The sequence below is a fragment of the Cygnus olor genome, chromosome 17 (assembly GCF_009769625.2).
Source record: "Cygnus olor isolate bCygOlo1 chromosome 17, bCygOlo1.pri.v2, whole genome shotgun sequence".
Lineage (NCBI taxonomy): Eukaryota > Metazoa > Chordata > Aves > Anseriformes > Anatidae > Cygnus > Cygnus olor.
In genome coordinates, this window is record NC_049185.1 from 6,473,607 (window position 1) to 6,495,561 (window position 21,955).

At 39.5% G+C, this 21,955-nt stretch overlaps 1 protein-coding gene across 1 annotated transcript; it reads left to right on the top strand.

Annotated features, from left to right (window-relative positions):
- Nucleotides 1-75: 75 nt before the first annotated feature.
- YPEL1 (yippee like 1) lies at nt 76-21,075 on the top strand. Its single transcript, XM_040577750.1, has 5 exons — nt 76-476; nt 3,196-3,478; nt 13,979-14,022; nt 15,462-15,570; nt 16,635-21,075. The coding sequence occupies exons 2-5, from the start codon at nt 3,362-3,364 to the stop codon at nt 16,722-16,724; spliced, it is 360 nt and encodes a 119-aa protein (XP_040433684.1). The 5' UTR covers nt 76-476; nt 3,196-3,361; the 3' UTR covers nt 16,725-21,075.
- Nucleotides 21,076-21,955: the final 880 nt, after the last annotated feature.

Here is a 21,955-nt window from a genome sequence, read left to right on the forward strand (position 1 = left end):
CGCCCTCCGCGTTCGCCCCGCCCCTCCCTCCACCACAAAGCCGCGGGGGGCGGAGCTCTGCGCTCCCCCCCCTTCAGGGGGCGGGGCGGGCGCGAGGGCGCGCGCGCGCGCGCGGTGATTGGCTGGCGGCGGCGGTGGGAGCGCGTTTAACGGCCGCTGCGCCCCCGGGCCGGGGGAAACACAACAAAGGCGGCGGCGGGCGCGGAGCGGCCCCGGGCACCATGCCTCGGCCGGGCCTCGGCCCTCAGGCAAGGAGACCCGCGCCCGGCTCCTGGCCCCGCTGATGCCCCCCCGGTTTCCCCGTCGCGCACGCAGTCGCCCCGCTTTGTTGTTCGGTGCCCGTTCGGTGCCCGCTGGACGGTGCTGACCCGCCCCCCCCACCGGCTGCTCCGCCACCGCCACCCCGCCTGAGGGGAAGGGGCCCGGGGCTGCTGCTCGCGGTCCCGGCTGGGGAGCGGAGCCGGCAGGGCGCAGCGGTGAGTACCGAGAGCGGGCGGGCGCCCGGCCCCTCTCCCTCTTTTTTTTTTATTATTTACTTTATTTTATTTGTTTCTGACGGCCGCGCGCGGCGCCCCCGGCCGTGGGGGCCGCGGTTTCCTGTCTGTGCGTGGGGCTAGATGGGAGGGGGGGAGGGGGGGCCGCCGGGGCAAGTTGGCTGGAGAAGGAGGAGGGCTCGGCCGCTATTTATAGCGCCTGGAAGTGACGGCAGCGCTGCCTGCCTGCAGCCCGCCCGGCGCTGGGCGGGGGGCGGCCCCTTACATAACGGGGGGGGGGGGTCGGGAGCAGCGGGGCCGGGGGTGCCCGCGGGCACGGAGCCAGCTGGAGCCGCTGGGCAGGGAGGGAGGGAGGGAGGGGAGGGCCCGGCCCTCAGCGCCCCGATCTCCCCCGACCGGGAATAGCAGCGTCCGGCCCCGCCGGTGCCTTTCCCCCGGGGCTCCGGTAGCCCGGCCCCGTCCCTAGCGCTCCCTGCCGGGGCAGTGGAACGGTGACAGTAACGGCTCCGGGGGCTCCTGCAGCCAGCGCGGCGCCGCCCCGCTGCACCTTCTGCGGGGAGAGCCCGGCTGCCCGCCGCCTGCCCCCCCCCCCCCCCCGCCCGGGGCTCCGCGCCGCCCCCCCGCCACGCTCGGTGTTTGTTTACACATCCGGGAGCCGCGCGGGGCGGGGCCGGGCACGCCCACCGGCGGGCTGGCCCCGCCCACTGTCACACTGAGCCCCGCCCCCGTGTGACGTCGCGGCGCGCCCCCCGCGGCTGCTGCTCGCCCCGGGCCGGCGGGTGGGGGCCCGGCTGGGCGCTCGGCTCCTGCGCGCCCCGACCCCGCGGTTCTGCTGCTGACAGGCAGGCTGTGACCTAAAGCCAAAGCTTTGTCGTGTATATCAACCTGTTCGCTTTGTGTTTCTGTGAACCCGAACTGCACCTCTTCCTAAAAGCGGGAGTACAAACAGGGGGCTTAAAAGGGGGGCCTCTTCATGCGTATCTTCCAGGGTTGTATTTCTGCACGTTGCCTCCTTCCCCCACGTTTATTTCTTCCCCGTATTTATTACCTGTAATAAATGCGGCTTAATATCTAGGTGTTATACAAAAGCAAGCCGTTTTCTGTAATTGCTCTTTCCCTTGCAGTTCTAATTATATATCCGTTTTCCCAAGATAATGCAATAATTATTAATACAGTCATTTAAAGAAATAAGTTTGGCTCTTCATGCTAATGTGGTTAATATTTCAAACACATGAAATGTAAAATCTGTATTTTTCTTCCCAGTGACTTGGAAATGTCTGTCTGACTTGTAGATACATGCTTTGCTTGGCAGCTAGTTCCTGTTGCTGCTTTACTTTTTGTGTTGCTCGTGTTCTGCTCCATGTCTTGTTTATGTGGCTTACCTCTGCCTGTACAACCTTTCTGTAAGAATTTTTTTGTGGCAAGTCCTTCAGTTTTCAAGTCTTCCACTTTTACTATTATAAGCTAGAGATTCAAACAAAAAACCCGTCAGATCTTGCTGTAGTCCTCTTGTGCGCAGCCTACTGAACAGATTGCTTTCTCAAGACTTCTTTAGAAGCACAAAGACTACTTCCCATAAACAGTTCTTAATTTATGTGGCTTTCATTATCTTTGTTTGTGTTACTAGTGTCCTACTGCTAGAGTAGTGGTTAACTGCTGCACTGCACACGGTTTACAACTGTGATAAGTATTTTGCATGCTTGTTTGAATAGCTGGATCAAGATAGTGTAAATTCTTTATATTGGCTCTTGTTTCTATGCTTGTGCTATTGACCTACTCCATCTGTCACCTGATGGCTGATGGCATAAGTGGCTGTGCAGTGTTCGTGTTTGGACTGCTCACTAGCCTGACACGCAGTGTGGTAGCTGATGGCCTTTGGCAGATCAATAAATGTTGCTCTGAATATTTAGACTACATAATTTTTAGGGAAACAAAAGCTTGCTTTTCAGCATAGCAGGAAGGTCTGACCTTCTCTGTTTGTGCGAGTAGCCTTTCTTAAAGGCAGTCTGGGGATTAAGAAAGCAGTTGTGTACTCTCTGTGTAGAATTTAGCTTTTACTATCTGACTGGTTTCTGCAGCATCCATTAAAATTATTTTGGTAGAGTAAGGAAGTATCTAATTAGTTTTGATCAGGGCAGTAGTCAAAAGGTTTTTGCCTAAAGGCATAATTCCTCTGAGCCTGAAAGAGGAGGATACACAGCCTCTCTAGCAAGGGTGGCAGCACCTTACTTGGTATTCGACTCAAGTCAGATATGATATAGCTGAAAGCTGCAGTGTAAATACCTGTTGTATGTTTATTGTTGGTCATAGCAAGTCTTTTCTAAGATGCCTTGTCACGTGTTGTATTGGAACTGACCACTGGAGTGTCAAAGACAAATAATTCTCTAGTCCCCTGCCTTTCTGCTGTAACTTCTGCATGCATTTCATACAGTATACCTGATATATTGTGGACAGTGATTTTCACGGAGAAACATTTGAATCTCTTCTTTCATTTGATCACGTTTCTAGTAGAAGCCACTAGTAGAACAGAAACTGCTTGTTGCTGTGTCAAATGGAACTTGAGGGGCTTTACGGAAACAAGTGTACTGTAGTACAGCCAGACATTTGCTCTGTATAACACCTCATTTTGTGTCTAAGATTGAATAACAAGTTTATTGTGGCCTTGTAAAGCTGTTAATTTTTCTGTTCTTCTCACCTACAGGTTGTGACTGTTTCTCTTCTGTCATTTGTGTGGAAAGTGCCACACACACTCCAGAACAACAACGGCTTTTGCTTGCATATTCCAGTGTTTCTTTTGTCAGCGAGTTCAGCAAAGTTGTAATTCTTCAAGTGCCAGCCCTGAGCTGAGTGAGGAGCCACCAGCAGAGATGGTAAAAATGACAAAATCAAAAACGTTCCAGGCTTACCTGCCGAACTGTCACCGAACCTACAGCTGTATCCACTGCAGAGCCCATCTAGCCAATCATGATGAATTGATCTCCAAGGCAAGTGGTTTGTTTAGAGACCTCATGAATTATTTCTTAACCAAAATGGTTATCATTGCATCAGTGCTCCCAGTAGATAAGGGATGCAAATCCAATGCATACTTCAAAGCGTCTTTCCTGGGTTCACTCTTGGGTCATAGGCATTGCATAATGAGGACTAGATATATTCTGAAAACTTCTAAGTGTGGCATAAAGACTGATATAATATTTCCCATGTTTGCAACCTCCATCTATTGTCAGGTAGGTATTTGTGAGATGCCATATCTCAAAATCAGATAAGGAGAACTAATGAAAGAAAACATGTATCTCAGGAGGGGGGAACTATTCTAGTTATGGTTATTCCAGGTAAAGGTTATTTTTGACTATTTGATTGAAAGTCACAAAACTGGCTGTTTCCAGAATTCTCCACTGATGTTACAGAATCTGTAAATACACATCCCTTTGCTGTGTACCAGTCCCTAAAGAATGTGATAAGTCTGAGATGTACAAAATGGTTCTCTGTCTAAACTTAGAGGATGTGTGGATCACTGAAACAGTCTATGCCTACCCTTACCTGTTGCTGAAAGAAACAAAGATCTGTGGTGTGTGAAATGCATGGGAAAAAAATGCATGGGGAAAAAAAAAGTTTGGGGTAAATACTTAACAAGCTGGCTAATTCTTTGCTTCAGAATAAGTTCCTGAGGAATTTGCTCTTAATGGTGTGGTGGTGGGGAACAGCTGCTTTTCAAACCTCTTTAATACAAAGTTCCTTATATTAGCCGTTCTGCTGAATAAAATTTTTTAGTGCCTTTAACTGTTTTTCTGTTACTGTCTGCTTGTGCTTTCAGCAACAGCACTAAGGTGCTCTTGAGTGCTGAAGAGATGAGGGTGAGAAAGCTGCCACTTCTCAACTGAGGTTTTCTTTGAGTGGAGGGAAAGTATGCTTGCTCACTTATCCTCTAAAGGGCTATGAGGAAATACTGTACTTTCTCAATACATTTTTTTTCTTGTTTCCAACCATTTAAATCTTTACCTAGATACCAAGAAATATTGACTCATAGTAAAATTGGTGACTGTTTTTTGGCTATTCTGTATTGCTTGCTTATTCTTCTGCTCTGCCTTTGCTTTATTCCCCTAACAACTCTTTCCCTCAACTTAGTGCATGTATGGGGCATATCTAAAATGATATGAGGGAAGACTTGTTTGTCTTGTAATAAATGGAAAAAAGTTCCTTGTCTTCTCCATAGTGATTGTTCTTGTTTCTTTTTAAGGTCAACAAAAACCAAGAGGAACATGCAGATAGTAATATGAATGCATTTGAATTGTTTCCATTTTGACTTAGAGTTTGAGTAAAAGGGATCATCTTGGCAACACTTGATTGTAAACTACAAGCAGTCTACACAGCTTCGTTTACCATGTGTCCTGGGCCAAAAACTAGTAGGAAGGGATTACATATTTCTTGAACTTCAGGTTGTAGGTGCATACAGGAACTAGCTGTGTATCTTGAGAGAGAAATTCATTGAGAAAATGCAGCCTAATCACACACACTTACAGGAAGCTCTTCTTTTAGTGGACTTAGATTTTTTTTTTTGGAAGCTGACAAAATTGCCACAGTTAACACTGTGGCAATTGTAAGGCTGCTCTTCTCTGAGGTCTTGGGAGTTTTGCTCAGAAGAATGTTGAAAGTGATCTTAAAGTAAATCACATGCTCATATTACACTTTTTAAATGTTTGAAATTTTTATAAAAATCTAGTAAACACAAATATTGTAATTTGCTTCTAATTAGGTTGAAAGGGTTTTAGATGTGGATTTTAACTTAATCCTATCTTAATCATAACTTTCAGTGAGGACTTATAAATTTCTGTATTTGTATGTTGATAATATGCTTATTTGACAGCTGGCCTACATTCTGTGGATTTAAGATTTCTTGTCCATATTTTCTCTAAGTTTGTGAGACTGAGAAATACATTAAATGTCAGGTATCTATTTTGTATGTTTGTAAAATAAAAACTATTCTGATCTATTGTACTTGTATTTGGAACATAGGTTTGAAAAAAAACCAACACCTTCCTGTAAGGCTAACTTGCATCTTTTCCTACTTTCAAGAAGTTCTTCTGATAGAAACAAATGTGAAGTAGTAAAGATAGACTTGGATAATAAAACTAACTAGTGATGTACAAGGAGGAGGTGGGGAAGACACAAAAGTGGATTTCTTTTAAAAGAAAACACAGGTTAACCTGGAAAATACATGTAAGAAATACGCTAGAGAATGCGTAGAAATTCCTCTTGGAACTGTAAGAAGACTAACAGATTCTAAACTGTATATTCCATGAAGTGCTCTTACTGATGCATGTTATGATTAAGGTAGCAATTTATTCTAACAATCTATGGAATACTGTTTACCATACTGACTACCCAGCTGCAGCAAAAACACTTAAAGCAGCCTAAAGTATAACACATTAATTGTACACAATCTAAAATTAAATGAAAATTGTGCTTTTGAGTTCTTACACATTGTTTATGCTCATGCTAATGAGTAGTAGTCAAATACTGAAACCCCTAGAACACTTCTCCAGTGCTTTGCTCCTTTGGATTTAAAAGAGCATTGACTGTTATTGCCCCCTAGATCATACTTTGAAGTGGTCTGGGGAAGAAGGAGGTGTAAATCTTCTGCTTATTTTCTATGCTGTATTCCTGTGCTGTTGTGGGTTTATTGATGAAGCAGAGAACTGGACTGTTCAACCTGATTATTTTCTTTCTTCCCTGCCTCACTTCAAGAGCCTAGCTTAAAGCTGAAACTCTGGGAAACATTCAGTAAATAGAGTTTTTAGCTACAGATTCTTGCTATTTTTCCAAAATACTTACTAAAGTAGTCTTACTCCAGAACCCTACTGTCATAGCTGTTCTGCAGCAAATAAAGGCAACTGCTACTTGTTATCTAGCTATAACCACTTTGTTGTGGTTGTTTCCTGCTTTCTTTTTTCTGCATGGTCAGGGGGAAAAAAGCCAAAGTGCATGGTTCATTCTTAAATTAAAACAGCTACATCTAGATTTCAAATGTGCTTTAGAGTATAAACATTTGTTACACCTGATACTGAACTGTTTTCAACTTCAAGATGAGAAGACAAGCTGTGCTATGGCATGAGTGGTGTTGGTCTGTCATGGAAAGGCAGAGAGCACTACATATTTCTGTCAATTGTCCCTTTGATTCTGTGCCTCAAAATATCAGACTTCAGTACAGATTTGGAATTCTCTTCCTTCTGAGAGCTGTTGATGCCAAATGTATGACAAGGATGGCAGCATACACAATTCACCTTTTCATCTGATTTCTTTTCTGTTTGAGCAGCAGGTTCTTCTTGCCTTAAAGTTAATCAGGAAGGTCTATTTTATTTTATTGTGCCCTTGCTGATGGTAAAATGGCAACCAAGAGCATTAGCAATAGCTTAGAAGTAAGAAGGCAAACTACTAGGACAGTATAAAAATGTGGAACCGGTATAATTGAATTAATCTGTAGTTTTGTTTTTCTTTACATCTATGAAAGGGCTGAAAATGTGTTGAAATCCACATGGATGGTAGTGATTAGGGCATACACTTCTAGATATTTTTACTCCATAACCTTCTGCCTTTTGCGTCTAAGGGGGTAACTTGGGAAAGGGGAAGGCTAGCAGAAAACAGGAGTCCCAAACCAGGAAGTGGTCACCAGCAGAGGTGTTGAAAAACAGTAGTCTGTGCAGCTAAACACATGTGCACACACAGCAGTTGTCATAATTTATAACCCCTGTCACCTTGGGGAAAAATGCTGGTTTGGAGGATTGCATAATAATAGAACAAATAAGTGGATGTAAGTGCCTGTTAGACGCTACTTATTTACATTTTTAACATAAGTATGCTAAGTTTTGGGGTTTTTTGCTCCTTTAGCAAAGACTTTAGAGTGAATGTTAAACATTGAGTTGTTTTTTTTTTTTTAGATTTTCACAAGGAATATGTTAATCTCTACATGGGAGGAGATTCTGAGGTCAGGGAAGGACATACAGCTTTTCCTTTTATAAAAGAAGTAAATGAATGTTTTTTAGATGTGTATCCTGTTATGACTGCACCCAAACACAGGAGAGGTAGCCTCTTTATCAGCCAGCAACCACAGACCTCAGAAAAGAGGAAGACAAAAAATTGATGCCGTAAGAGGCACTTCTTGGATTTGAGATATTCAAATAGCACAGAAATAGAAAAAAAAATATATTAAAAACAAACCCAAAAACATAAGTTTTAAGGGAAAGCTTCTAGCAGACTCTGAAGTCTGGGAGAGGTTGCCACTTTTGTGGCCTCCACGAAATGATAAATGTATGCTGCTTTTAAAGCAATTCTAAAATGTATTTTTTCAAAGTCTTTTTTGTGATGTTTGTAAATGATAGAGAATGCACAGTGGTTAGTAGCAGTAGTTAATTTTTCTAGGAGGCAACGTGTTACTTGAATGTAGGTTCTAAAACACTTGAGAAGGACTTGTATCTGCTAAGTTGTAATAATTTCAAAATTCAGACAAGGTCCAACAAATTTTGAAGAGATACAAATACCTGGTAGAGACTTTAGAACCTATAGATAAATTGCAGTGGATAATACTTTGTTACTCAAAGTTAACCTGCTTGAAAGACTGTTGGCTTATCTTATAATATGCCTTAATGCTGGCAATGGAAGAAAGTCTGCATTACTTTATATGGGTGCCTGTATAAATACTGTCACTTTCTTCTGTTCCATTCATTGCAAAGCATACCTAGCCCAGGGGTGGAACAGTCATATGAAGTCAAAGACAAGGCTACATGGGTCAATATTTTCAAGAGCAAGTTCTACATAAAGGTGTGTATATATATATATATATATATATATATATATATATATATGTAGCTTTCATTGACTTCACTGGGAAATCTTTGTACCTCCTGGGTAAAAAAAAAAAACAATCTTAGTGATTAAATTCAGTTCTCCAAGGCATTCATCGGGTATGTCTGCTGTGGTATTATCGATAAGAAGGAAAAGTCTTCAGCTTAAGTAGATACCAAAACAACTTCAGCCTTATTTAGTAATCTCTGTTTTTGTCTCCACTGTTGTTAAATTGATGAGTTCAAGAGGATTTTTTTAAAGGTTTATTATCTTTAAGTGAATGTGCTGCTCTTAGCTTGATTCAATTTGGTAATCTTTGTACATGATGTAAGGAGTAATTGGAAAGATAGGTGGGCCTGTCACGTGCTTGAAGGCTGTTTTTGTTCCCTGCTGAAAAGTCTGAAAATGGGTCTAATTTCTCAAATACTCAGGTGATTTTTTTCTATAAGAGGCTTTTTTTTTTTTTTTGGATTCTGTCTTTTGATAAAAGAATCTATTTTTTTGGAAGAGAAGTAGTCTTTGGAAAATGTCCAAGAATAGATTTGAGGGCTTAGAAGAGCTGGAGGGTGTGCAAGGGAAGTGTTCTGCTCTACAGGTGTTTTGACATAATTATTTCTGAAATAAATTCAAGATGCTGTATAACTCCAGATAACTTGCCTGACAAAGCCTTCACTTCTGAAATTATCATTTGCCAAATCTTTGGGAATGCAGTTTTTGGGGTGGATTTAAGTTTGCTGTCTATAAAATTAGACAGCAACCTTATCTATTGTTTATTAAAATCATTAAACAATGAAATGGAAATGTATTTTCAAAACGTTTAAAAATACTGATTTGTAATGTAATCAATCATCCAGGACTTGCCTAGAAAGCAGCTGAACAGCTGCTCTTGTTGACAGTATCACAGAGTTGGATGTGAGAGAAATAGCAAATGAAACAACTTTTTTTCCCCAAAATTTTTTCATCTGTAGCTTGTGTTGCATTGTTTTCTGAATTTATTTTGCAAATCTTGAAGAGGCAAGAGATTATTACAGTCTCTGGTGCATGATACTGAGATTATAATTTCAGACATCAGAGCACTTACATATTTCTGGTTTACCTTAAGAATCCTACCTCCAAGAGGTACAGTCTTCTCAATTACTGAGTAATATTTCTTTGAATTGCATGTATGCTCATAATACTAACTGAGGTTGATCCATCTTCCCTTGTAAGGAGAACTCTAGCAAATGACAGGAAATGAGCAAATGAAACAAACAAACAAACAAGACCCCCTGTGGACTCCATTCATTGCTGTTCTTTAAAACTCCTTTTCGGTGTTAGGAGTCGCTTGCAAGTTGTCCTTAAGGAAGGTACTGATAATGCCATTCTAACCGGCTTATGCTAATGCCTGCCATGCCTTTAATACATGCTAAGTTAGTAGTTTCTCTAGATGTTTTCTGTGGAGCATCTAATTAATCCTGCCTGTGAGGAATATTTAATTACATGTTCAGCTCTTCAGTAGCTTCCCTTCCCCCATCCATGCTCTTAGGTATGCCTTAGAGCAGTAAATACGTGTTCTGTTTAACTGGTACTTCCTTTTCTCCTGGGCAAAACAGCTAATCCTGGTATTAGAGCTAATTACTGTTTAACTTAGAAGCGTAGTTCATATCTAATTCCATGAGTATGTGCTAGTGTGCAAGTGAAATATTTCTAAAGCTTCTTTACTATAACATTTATTGATAATAAAGTTCTGTCAGATGACTTGAAATTATAATAATACCAAACTATTGTTATAGTCCACCTTAGTTTAATTCCTAGGCACAGTTAAGCAATTTTGGTTACGATATTAGACATTCTAGATACTTTCAGCTAAGGTGGAATAAGAAGAAGTTATGGATCTTATAGATCTGCTGCCTGTAGAACTAGGCAGTCAGTCAGAGATGTGAATTTTCTAGGGAAGAAGTTAACTCATAAATCAATACAAGGTTGTTAATTGAGGACCATCAAAAAGCAGACTTAAAGCAAGTTTTTTTAACTGAGAGTTTTGGTTGAACTGGTAAATTGCTCAGCTCCTAATTAAAAATTCCGTTTGCTCTGAGTCATTACTGATGACACTTGGTCACACTTGCTAATGCTTGGTCACTATCTTCTAATTCCTCTCTAGTGGATAAGACACGTTTCAGACTCAGAAATAGAACATTCTGGTTTAGTTATGATTTATGTGTAGTGCTAGCAGTCTGGGAAGTGCTGAACAAATCTTATGAAGTAAAAGTTTGCATTTGCATAGGTGATGTTTATTCTGCAGAGGAGCAGTTTGTCTGGAGACTGGTTTGAACAGTTATGCCTGTTCGTCCTTGCCATTTAACGTGCTCTTCTCTTTCATTTCCTTGGAGGAGTTGACGCACGAGGCGTTTAACCTGTCAGTCTCTTAAAATTCATATCAGTGTAACTGAATCATGCAGCGCAGGGTGTGAGAAACTCAGTGCAGGTAAAACCAAATGTTTGTTCAGTATTAAATTTTTGTCTGGTTATGCAAAATACTCTGTTCATAGCCAAGTTACAAGCTTAGCAAGCAGTTCAGGTGGCACAGTGAGTTGTTCTCCCTTTAGTTCTGCTAATAGGATGCATCAGGAAGTACAACTCTGTTAGTAAACCTTTTTTATACCTGTTAGTAGATGAGTGCCGTATGTGTTAATCAACACTCCCTGGTCAAGACAATGGGTATGCGACAGATGTATACCTTGTTGTGGGTTTTGAGTACAGTTTTTTGGAAAAACAAACTCCTTAGCTATTCATGTAAGCAGGGAAAGTATGGCAGCCAAGCTCTGACAAGTTAAGAAGTTCATTAGACAAGCCAAAAGCCCAGGAATTTAAGGATTGATATCCTTGCATTGCTTTTACTTCAGTCCTGTGTATAAAAGTTGTGCATGGATGGATTGCAGACTTTGACTGCACAGTGACATGTTGATGTGGTTTGACACTGATTCTAAGGGAAAACGTCACTGAAATGACAAGATGCAAATTCTGTAGAGCACAGCAGTGCAAGTTGTCACAGGTTGCTCTCAAGTTATCTGTGAGTGGTGTAAATGTGGAGGAACTCACTCTTCCCAGCTGGGCAACAAAGCACTCATGGCATGTAAATACTGAATTTAGCCTCTAAACATGTTTGCAGGTGAGAAAGATTGTATCGAATGAATCAACCAGTGTCTGCTAACAGAAGTTAGTCTGAAGTTTCTCAGGATAAATGAACTAGTAGTGCTTGTTTGCTTGTTTGTTTATTGTTTTGTTTTTTAAGGGAGGTGTAAGGATTACTTTCTGGCAGAGCTGTTCAGACTGCATTCAACTGAGTCTCGCCTCTCAGTGTCATTAGTATTTGAAATTTTAGCTTTCACCATACTAAATAACCTTCTTTTTTCCTCACTTTGTGAAAAATAAGACTTGCAGTTCTGGGTAATGGAGAGTGTACTTTTTCTTTTGTCGTGGAAAATGGAATTGTTTTACTTCATCTAAATTAAAATCTCCATTTATTAATTATTTAAATTGTTGCTAAAATAAAACATAAATGTTAACGCTATAGGCTGCCCAGTAGAACTTCTCATATTAAGGTGAGATTAGCTAAGCACTGTATACAACTACGCTGCAACTAGTGCTGTGCACAGAAGTCCAGAGTTGTGGATTTCTTTTAAAATTCTTTGGTGCTATATATAATCTGGTTATTGCTGATCAAAAAGTGTTCATTTATGTACATGTTTTCCTTTTACACTTTTTTTTGCAAACTGTTCTAAGTAGTTAATATATTGGGTCTGGAACACAAGCCCCATGAGGAGCAGTTGAGGGCACTCGGGGTGTTTAGTCTGGAAAGAGGAGGCTCATGGCAGACCTCATTGCCCTCTGCAACTACCCAAAAGGAAGCAGTGGGGAGCTGGGGGTCGGCCTCTTCTCACAGGTAACTAGTGATAGGACTAGAGGGAATGGCCTCAAGTTGTGCCAGGGGAGGTCCACGTTGGAAATTAGGAGACATTTTTCAGAAAGAGCAGTCAGGCATTGGGACGGGTTGCCCAGGGAAGTGGTGGAGTCACTGTCCCTGAGGGTGTTCAAGGAAAGGTTGGTTGTGGTGCTTAGGGACATGTTTTAGTGGGTGATGTTGGTAGTAGGGTGATGGTTGGACCAGATATCTTGAAGGTCTTTTCCAACCTTAATGATTCTGTGATTCTGTATTACCGGTATTGATGTTCCATTGCTAATCATTAGACTGGCACAGTATCTGTTTTGGCATCAAGTGACTTCTGATTATATAACTATAAATACATGCCAGAAGAAGCATCCATTGCAGGAAGGGCCCTCTGCCTATGTTTTCATGCCTAACGTTGCTATAACTTTTCATGCCTAATGTTGCTAAAACCATTCCAAAGAAAGCATTCAAAAATATTTAAGCTGAGATTTTCTTTGCAAAAATCTTCCATGTTGGTCTAATGCAGCTTTCAGAAAAGTTGGTCTTTGATCTTCAATACTAGAACTTAAAGGATTCTTAAAACATTTGAGAACAAATGTGGCGAAAATGACTAACTTTCACTGAAAGTAGGTTAGGTAAGGAAAGTTGTGGGGAAAAAAAATAAGGAAGAAGGTTTAGAGATCTTTTTAATGGAGCTCAGTACTGCAGAAAGAAAGACAATCTCTAGTGTGATATTCTTTGGGAAATTATTGCTATGTCTAAATTTTCAAGTAATTTAATACAGAAGGAACAAATCAACAGATAAAACAGTGATGTGTTAGGTAAGATTTGAATATTTTACCTATGCTTGTGTCTAGTCTGCTTACAAGTTCTGCAGGCATGCTTGTAGCTCAGGGCTATCTGGTAATGGGTACCGGCCTCTGTATCTTTATTAGCATTTGCAGAGTGCACAGTAGAAGAGCTTCTGGTTTAGTCTGGTACAGAAGGAACAAAGATGTAGTTCACATGCACTGAAACAGCTCTGCAAACCAACCCAACCCCTGGTAAGTGTGGTTAATTAGGGATTTTACTTCAAAATGTGCTACTGCTCTGAAGTAATACATCAACTTAGACCCAGGCAAGAACGTTTTAAGTCATCTTTTGTCCACAATCTAACAAGAATGTGAGAGAGATAAAAGCACATGGTGGTAACAGTTGGTGATTAACAGTTTATTAGTATAAAGCAAAGCTTATACATTTTTTCACGTGTTTCCTGAATAGAGAGTTAAGGTTTTATGCATGATCCAGAATTGTATTGGTCTTACATAAAATGACAAAATGAAATAAATCATCTTTTGGGTGTAGCAGAAGAGGAGAAAGGAGTTCGAAATAATTCCTTTCGAGTTAAGTGCAGACTGTTTTACTTAGTATGAAGGATATCTAGGAAAATGAGAATTGGTATGTTGGAGAGGGACAAGTTATGAGTATGCTTTGTTTGCATTATGGGCCTCATTTTGAACAATACATAAGACAGTTGCTAAAATCTGAAGTGGGTGAAAACTTGGGTGCAGAAGAGGCCTTACAATAAAGAATTTATGTAAATGTTTGACTTACTGTAATTTGTTCTAAATAATTTATTGTATTAAGTTTATATACTTGTTGATGCACCATTATTTAACTATTTTTTGTTGTTTTTAATAAGTGCAATCTTTTCTCTTTTTTTTTTTTTTTTGAAATGCAGTCCTTCCAGGGAAGCCAGGGACGAGCCTACCTCTTTAATTCTGTGTAAGTATCTTACTACGGTTTTGCACACTACCTAAGAGTGTAATTTTTTGGTATGCTCCGTAAGCAGAATTCAGTAGAAATTTGTGTAAGGCACTTTGACCTCTTCTTTTAGCATTGTTTTTACTCGCCAGCAATAGTTATTAAAGAGCCACTGAGATGATTTTTTTAAGTACCCACACACAGATATTAGTTTACTATATTTTAAGTAATCCTGCTAATGGCTGAAAGTTTAGGGGAGGGTGTTAATGAAAAATTCCTTTTCTGTATGTAATGCTAACTATCTTGAGCAAAAGTTGCCACCCTGAGGTATTACAGAAGTCAAAAGCATTTCATGACTGTAAGTTTGCTTTAGACAACTTTGCTGTAGTCTAAAGGAGAATTTTTCCATGTGATAGTTAGATACATTTACATGTTAGTGTACCAGTATCCTCAGTACATCTTAAGTGACCTTGAATATTGCAACCCTGCTAGATGCAAAAGACCCTTATGCAATTTTGGAATTTTAAGCACGCCCTTGCCATAATATAAGGCTCGTTCTTTGAATTTGCTAGGGGATGCATTTTAAGCTTATACACAAGATTGAATTCTTGTCTTTATTTTTACAGCAGTTGATTGTGTTGCAGCATTTTTGGAAAAAGAAATGAAGTTAAGTGTCTTGGTCTATTTTAGACCAGGATAATGGAACTATAACTGCAAAGGATTTGATTGCAGATCCTTGAAATTCATTTTATGTGTAGTTGTTCAATGGAGACTTGGGACTTCCAGTGTAATTGCAGTACTAAGAAACTGGTAATAAAAGAGCAAAAATTGCAAAATTTTGTCCTTCTGTAACACTGTCTAAAATCATCATTTAACCTTGCCTGATCTTTTCTGCATAGATTCTTATTCATGAAGAAAATATTTTGATGCAGTACTTTATGGGATAATTTGTTTTTATCTTGCTGTTTGTTCATCATGGCTTAGTCTGCTGCTCTGTAGCAAAGAAATGTTTACGAGGCTTTTTCCTTACTGCTATTTTGGAGTTGGTTCTAAATTCAGCTTTTGGTGCTGATGTACTGGTACAGACATGTAGAGGTCACAAATTGTTTTTGAAGAAAAGCCCAAAACTGAAGAGGCTTCCAGTTACTGCTTAGTGTTCTGTTCTCTGAAAGTTTAACTACTTAGTGTGTCTTTGGTGGGAGCAAGTGGGCATAACCAACAGCGTGATGTATAGTCTTAGTAACTTGAAAAACAAAAATTACCCCCCTTTTTTCTTCCATCCTTCAGCTAAGTGTAACAAAATAAGTTACTTTTACTGCAGTGTATAAGTTCGGCACCTATATTTGATTTTTTAATTTTTTGTGTGTGTTCTGGAGTAAAGGTGGGTGGCAGGTAAGAAAGAAAGCAGTCTCATGCAGTTAATTGTAGAGTCATTTCTCTCTCTCTTCCCCTTCTCCCAGGGTAAATGTGGGCTGTGGTCCAGCAGAGGAGAGAGTTCTTCTGACAGGTTTACATGCTGTGGCAGATATCTATTGTGAAAACTGTAAAACCACTCTTGGATGGAAATATGTAAGCAATATATTTACATTTTTGATAAGTGTTTATATGCTGAAGTACAGCTATTTGAGTAGGCTCAGTGTTAGTGATGGTTTAGTTGATGTTAGCTCTAGTTCTTTTGCATGCATCAGGCAGTAATGTTTTGCTTTCTTATATCTGCTGGAGCGTTGTAGCAGTTAATAATTTTATTTTGAAGACAGCAAAGTTAGCATGAGGCATAGATGCTATTATAGCTAATACTTCTGTAGTATCTTTTTCCAACATTACCAACCACATACACTAAACCAGATGTAAGACATTCACAAAATGGGTCTTAATTTTCTTGGTTTCAAAAGTTGCCTCATATAGCAAAAAAAAGAAGTATGATGAATGGTACTGAGCATGTTTTCACTGCCTGCTACTACTGTGAAGTAGATTCTGATGTTTGAAAAGTAGTCTGTGCACTTGCATGGTTATCTGTAATGCTTGCAACTGTGCTGTGTGATTGACATTTATATTCTCGGTGGTGTATGTAGGATTTCTATTGATTCAGTATATTTTCTGGTGTGCCAACTATTAACTTCACATTGTGACTTTAAGACATACAGTTATGTCTAGAAATAAATACAAAAGAAGAGCAAGAAATAAAACTGAGATCAGAATTTCTTTAGTGGTTTGGCCCCGGCAACTGCATAGTAGTACATAAAAAAATCTGATATTAGACCTTGAATCAGGAGTGTATCAATTTTAATGCTGGTTTTCAAAAAAAAACATGGCTCTTTCTTTAAATACTGTATGTTGTTAGGCACTCTAAAGACTGTCTGGGATAGTTACAAAAAATATTTAGGTGAATCCTATATTTAATGCATTTATGATTTTGTTTGGTATTGGGGACTACATATAGGCAGTTCAGAGACCAAAATCATCATCCATTAGAAAACTTTTAGCTCATCCAGGAAAGAGAGAATACACAGAGAGAGAACACGAACAACTTCAAAAATATAAATGTTAATGCCTCTAATTTGTCATTTCAATGTAAGGTTGATGTTTAAAATACTTTACTTCCCCAACGTATTTCTTGATTTTTTCTCTTCCAGGAACACGCTTTTGAGAGCAGTCAGAAATACAAAGAAGGAAAATTTATCATTGAACTTGCCCACATGATAAAAGACAATGGCTGGGAGTGAATCATAACCTTTTTCCTTCTGTTTGGACAATACTCTTTGGAACATGCTTTACAAAGACTAACGCAAAGTAAAGGAAGAGCTTGGCTAGAGTGGCCCTGAGAATATCACTGAACTCTGAAACCTCACAAATGAGTAGTGTAGTGTAAGTGGCTATTTCAGGCCATGTTTGCCTTTTCTCCTTGTGTAAGTTCCCTCTTTTTGTATGTGTATTATTGTGTGAACAGTTGTTTTGGAACATTTTGGATGACCTTTTTCTAAACTCTCTCAAACTAGAGAAACTAGAGTTCACTAATTGAAAATGGATTTTACTGGTTAGCATCTATCTCTGACCTATGCCTTTAATGCTACCTTCCGCTGTGCATGCTTCTTGCCTAAACACCTACACTCCAATCCTGTAGAAGTTCTATATCTGAGCAGTCTGAAAGAATGTATGGGATGGGGTGCTTTCCTATATGTAGCAATTTCGGACGTATTTGGCAGTGAAGGGGATGCAGTATTGTAGTTGTTATTTTCTCTTTTAAATTTGAGTGTACCACAACCTGTGTACATCTTGTAGGTGAATTGGTTAAAGGTACAGTGCTCAGTTTAAAAATATTTCAGTTGCACTGACTGAAATTAGCAGATCTTAAGTTGTTAGGATGAGTTATGCTAGAGGTGATATCTTAATGAAATACCCGAGAAGGATTTTAAATTAATAATGCTATAGAATATGTTCAATTAAGACCAACACATCCCCTAAGGAGTTCCCAGGATAAGAAATTTATAAAAGTATAGCTTGCAAGATAAAAAGACAGAAAAATATATACATCTTCTATTTTGGAAAAAAAAAATTAGTCGGTGTATTCAAAAAAAAAGTTTTGGTACTGTACCTTTGCCAGTAACAGGGACTTGTGCATCAGTGAAGTTTTATGGCTGGTTCCATGTAACTGTGTAGTCCTAATGCACTGGACAAAGAGGTTGATATCAAGGAAGCTTGCTGAGGTATTCTGCTTCTGCTACATTTGAACAAAAATATTTATTTTTGTGAGAAACGGTCAGAGCCTATGAGATGAAAATTAATATAGTACACATAGAAAAAGGAGGGGTAATAAGAGGGAAGGGAAGTTTGAGTAAGTTTTTCATAAAATAAGATAGTTTTTAAAATTTGAGGGTGGGGGGGGAAGGGGTTTATTGGTTTGCTGGCTAAATCATCCCCGAGTACATTTTTATAACAAAAATTTATATGAAACTTACCTTCTCTTTTGATTTCCCGCTATTTCTTAACTGGAATGAGTTAATGAGAGAATCATCTAAAAAGTGTATGTACGATGTTAGCTGTTGGTATTTGTGCATGCACATTCTCAGCAACTTTGAACGAAATGCTCTACATAAATTTGCTAACTTTATTTTCAAATTAAACAGTCTCTGAAGACCTTTTGTATCTTAATCCATTTAATGCTTGAGGACAAGATGCTTGGAAAAAAAATCCTTAACACTACATCAGTACTATAACTGAACAGTATGAAAGCCTTGCAATGCAAAATCATTTTCTTTCAAAAACAATTCTAATATCATGGCACCTACAAAGTTTAGTCATAGGTGCCATTGCTGCTGTTACGTTTTTGGGAATCTCTGATAGGCTTTCTGAATTCTACTGCACTTTAGAAATTTTGTCATGCATAAAAAATTATGCCAATGGGTAGGGGCAATACAGATCTTTAAAACCAGCTTTCCAGTCTCTTTGTGGAGAGGAGGAGTGAGAAGAGAGTTCTCCCATGTGTAAGCATTCTCTGATGCAGGCTGGCTAAACTGCATTCCAGATGTTGTAATGATCTATACCTATGAATTAAAAATGTAAAAATTAGAGAAGTAGTTAAAGCTGTTGGGTTTCAGTCCAGAGATCTGAGGTGGTACAGTTGTGTTCAATCTGGATTTTGTGGCTTACACGTCATGTTCACAAATAAGATCAAGCTTCAAAGTCTTGTTTTTAACAATGTCATTGATGCAAGATGGGCTTTGGTGTTGCCTGTCTTTTGATCTTTTTGACCTGGAATTCTTGAGATTTATTTTCCTCCATTGTAATGTATGTTGCTGACAAAAAAAAAAAAAAAAGGCACTGAAACTTCTATCAGCAGTTTGTGCTGGCTTCAAAGTCCAGTTGTAATGTAATACTTGTGAAAACGCTTCTGTAAAGTGTGTGTATCTTTGGGCTTTTCTTATTTCCTGGCTACAGGCTTGTTGAAGAAGTACACTGGACTGAAGACAAAAGTAATAGCTGCTTTTCAGTAGAGAGTTGAAATTAAAGAAAATATGTAAAGTATTAAAGACTTTTCTCTATCAAATTGGGGGTTTGGCTCTCTCTTAGTTAATGCTGTCTGTAATAGTCTGATTCTTACTTAGGAATTCAACCTCTTTCTTCAGTGCATTATTTATATTTTAAACTGGACATTTTCACCAAAACCTTAATTAACTTTGATGCCAAAGGTTGGGACTTCATCAAGTGCTTAGCACGTAGAGCTTCAGACTGCTGGCATAAAGAGTTAATGATCTATATGTGATGTTTATGGCTTTTAAGAGAACCAAACAAAGCAATATTCTTTTTGGTCTTTTAAGAGTGGATGCTTAGAAGGAGTAGAACTAATACAGAATTGCAATTTCATGCTGCCATGTAACAGTTCTTTAGGCTCATTCTATTGAGGGAATAGGTGAATTTTCTTCCTGTGTTGCTTGGCAGTGTCAATTATTATTTTTTCCCCTTGTAAAGATGTAGAGAATTCTTGTTATTGGTTTTGGTGAAAGTAGAATCCAGATAGCGATGGCTGCTGGCTGATGTGAAGAGGTCAGTCTGGTCACTGAACCCTCCAGCAGTCATTTGAAAGAAAAACAAACTTACTTGAAAAAAAATTTTACTAAAGCATTTTCCCTCTAACCAATTTTTGTAATATATTAAAGATTATATTTAAAGTTTGTATGTGTTTGCTCTGGGCAAGTTTACTTCCCCTCCAACTTGAGCACTTTTGTTACTTGTACTGGTTATTTTTATTGTTGGTCTTAACATTTATTTTGTATTTTGTTTTTTACAACTGTAACAAAAAGCTTTTGTGAACCTTTGTTTCTTGCTGGCTCTTTCTTGGACCAAATGAACTGACTATGAGCTGGCTTAGAAGAAATGTTCATTGGGATGCATAGGAATTTGCTAGCAGAAATGTACATGTATTGAAAGCTTTCTTCCTCTGAACCTCTAAAGCCACACCTGTCCTAAAGTAATTAATCATAATTTAATGTGACTCTGGTAATCTGACCACACATTCTCTGTCTTGGTCCAAAAGAATGGATGTAACAGTGGTATTCCAGGACTGAGTCTGCTTCCAGACGCTAGGACTACTCTTTGGCTGGTCACTCTAACAACCTTTTTGATTAATAAAAAGCAGTGCTGCCATCTTTACAATTCTGTTAATTGCAAACTTGCTGTGAAATAAGCTGCAGAATTAGTGAGGGATTGCTGACACGTCAGCTAAGAGTACACTATTGCTGTGTGCTCTTAGTAATCTAGTAATTAATCTACCAGTAAGAAGGGCCATTTTCCCTCGTTCGCTGTAAACTATACAATGGCAAACTGTATTAATGAAGTCTGTTATAACTCAGTCTAGTTTCCCCCTAGCAAGGCCTAGTATAATTATCAACCTGAGTGGTGTGCCCCGCCTGCTTGTAGCCTTTAGGAATCTGTGGGAGAGGAGAGGGAATACAATTTATGAAATTTCTTTAAATTAAAATCTGGTGTCAGAGGTGCTGACAAGGTCATCACTACACCCATAAACCAAATGGTCATCCATATTTCTTATTGGTCTATCAAGATAGTGCAAGAGTTCGTTGATGCCAAGTCCCGTTTTTGGCGGACTTGATGCCTCCCTCTGAATAATGCTTGTAAAGAGCTTTTTCTGCACGCTCATCACAGCAGTCAGATGGCATCATCAGTGGCCTGGGGAGTCACAGACCAAATTTCTCACATCTCCATTCTTTGACAAGTGATGATGAGTGGAAGAAGCTGTCACATTATTGTTAACCTTTTGGACACTTTATTGTACTTCATTTAGACTCATGTTAAGCCAACCAGCAGTATAAACACTGCAAAAGGAACAGACACTTCAGAGGTTTCTTTTGAAAGGACTGTTACAAACGGTTTAAGGCCTAAAGCAGGAGTCAAAAATGGCAGTTGAGTTGTGCCTCGTTTCTTACTCTTTACAATGCTTTCTTTTACAGGTGACATGGCTGTGTTGCTGTTTTGTCCTAGCAATACTGTACATCATTTGTTGTTTCACTATATTGTATCTACTTGAGGTATCACAATAAAAGCTTTCAATTGTTTTGTTGAGTTACTTGTTATTTTTGTGCTGTCATGTCTTGTTTTAGGTTCCCATGTGTTTTGTTTTTTTTTCTCTCTAATAAGACCAGAGAGAAAAGCCCAGAGCTCTTAGTTGATCTTAAAAACTTTTAAGGTATGGGTTGAATCTGATTCACTAGGTACTTGGAAGATCTAAACATTTGATTTTTTTTCCTTTTGCTAATCTTTCCAAAGTAGAGTTAAGATGTATTCCTACTTCTAGAGCTCTAGCCCATTTTGAGCTAATCATGGATCTTATGCAAACAAAGTGCTTTTAAAGGGAGAGTTGGTCTGTGCACACTCCAACACTAACTTTCAGTGGAATGGTAGGAAGCGGGGGTGTGCTTTCTGTTTCGTTATCTTGGTCATCCAGAGAGCAGAGCACACTCTGAGCACAGGCATTCAATCTGTTAGTTCTGCTTTGTCTGGAAGGAACCTCTGTAGTTCCTCTAACCACATTAACAGTTTTCTCATGCATTGTAGTGGAGCTAAAACCCCCACTCTTGAGTCAATAAGTAGGATGTGATGTAGATTGGTCAATGATGGAGATATTGAACAATGTCAGCCTCTGTATTGATCTTCAGGGTACTGTGCTTGCCACTAGCTGCTTATTGGACATTGTGCTATTAATTAGTACCAGCTATTAATTAGTACCAGTAGCTTGGAAGCACTACCAATCTTCAGTGCATCTAACAGTCCATTTATCCAACTGTAATAAGCCACAGACTGCTATGGAAAGTGGTTTGAAGAGTTACTAAAACTAAAGCGTATTGCATCAACCACTCTACACAGGCAGTTGCTTCATCATCATGGCAATGATGTTGGTCAGATCTAGTTCATCCTTAAAACAATGCAGATGATTCCTGATCAC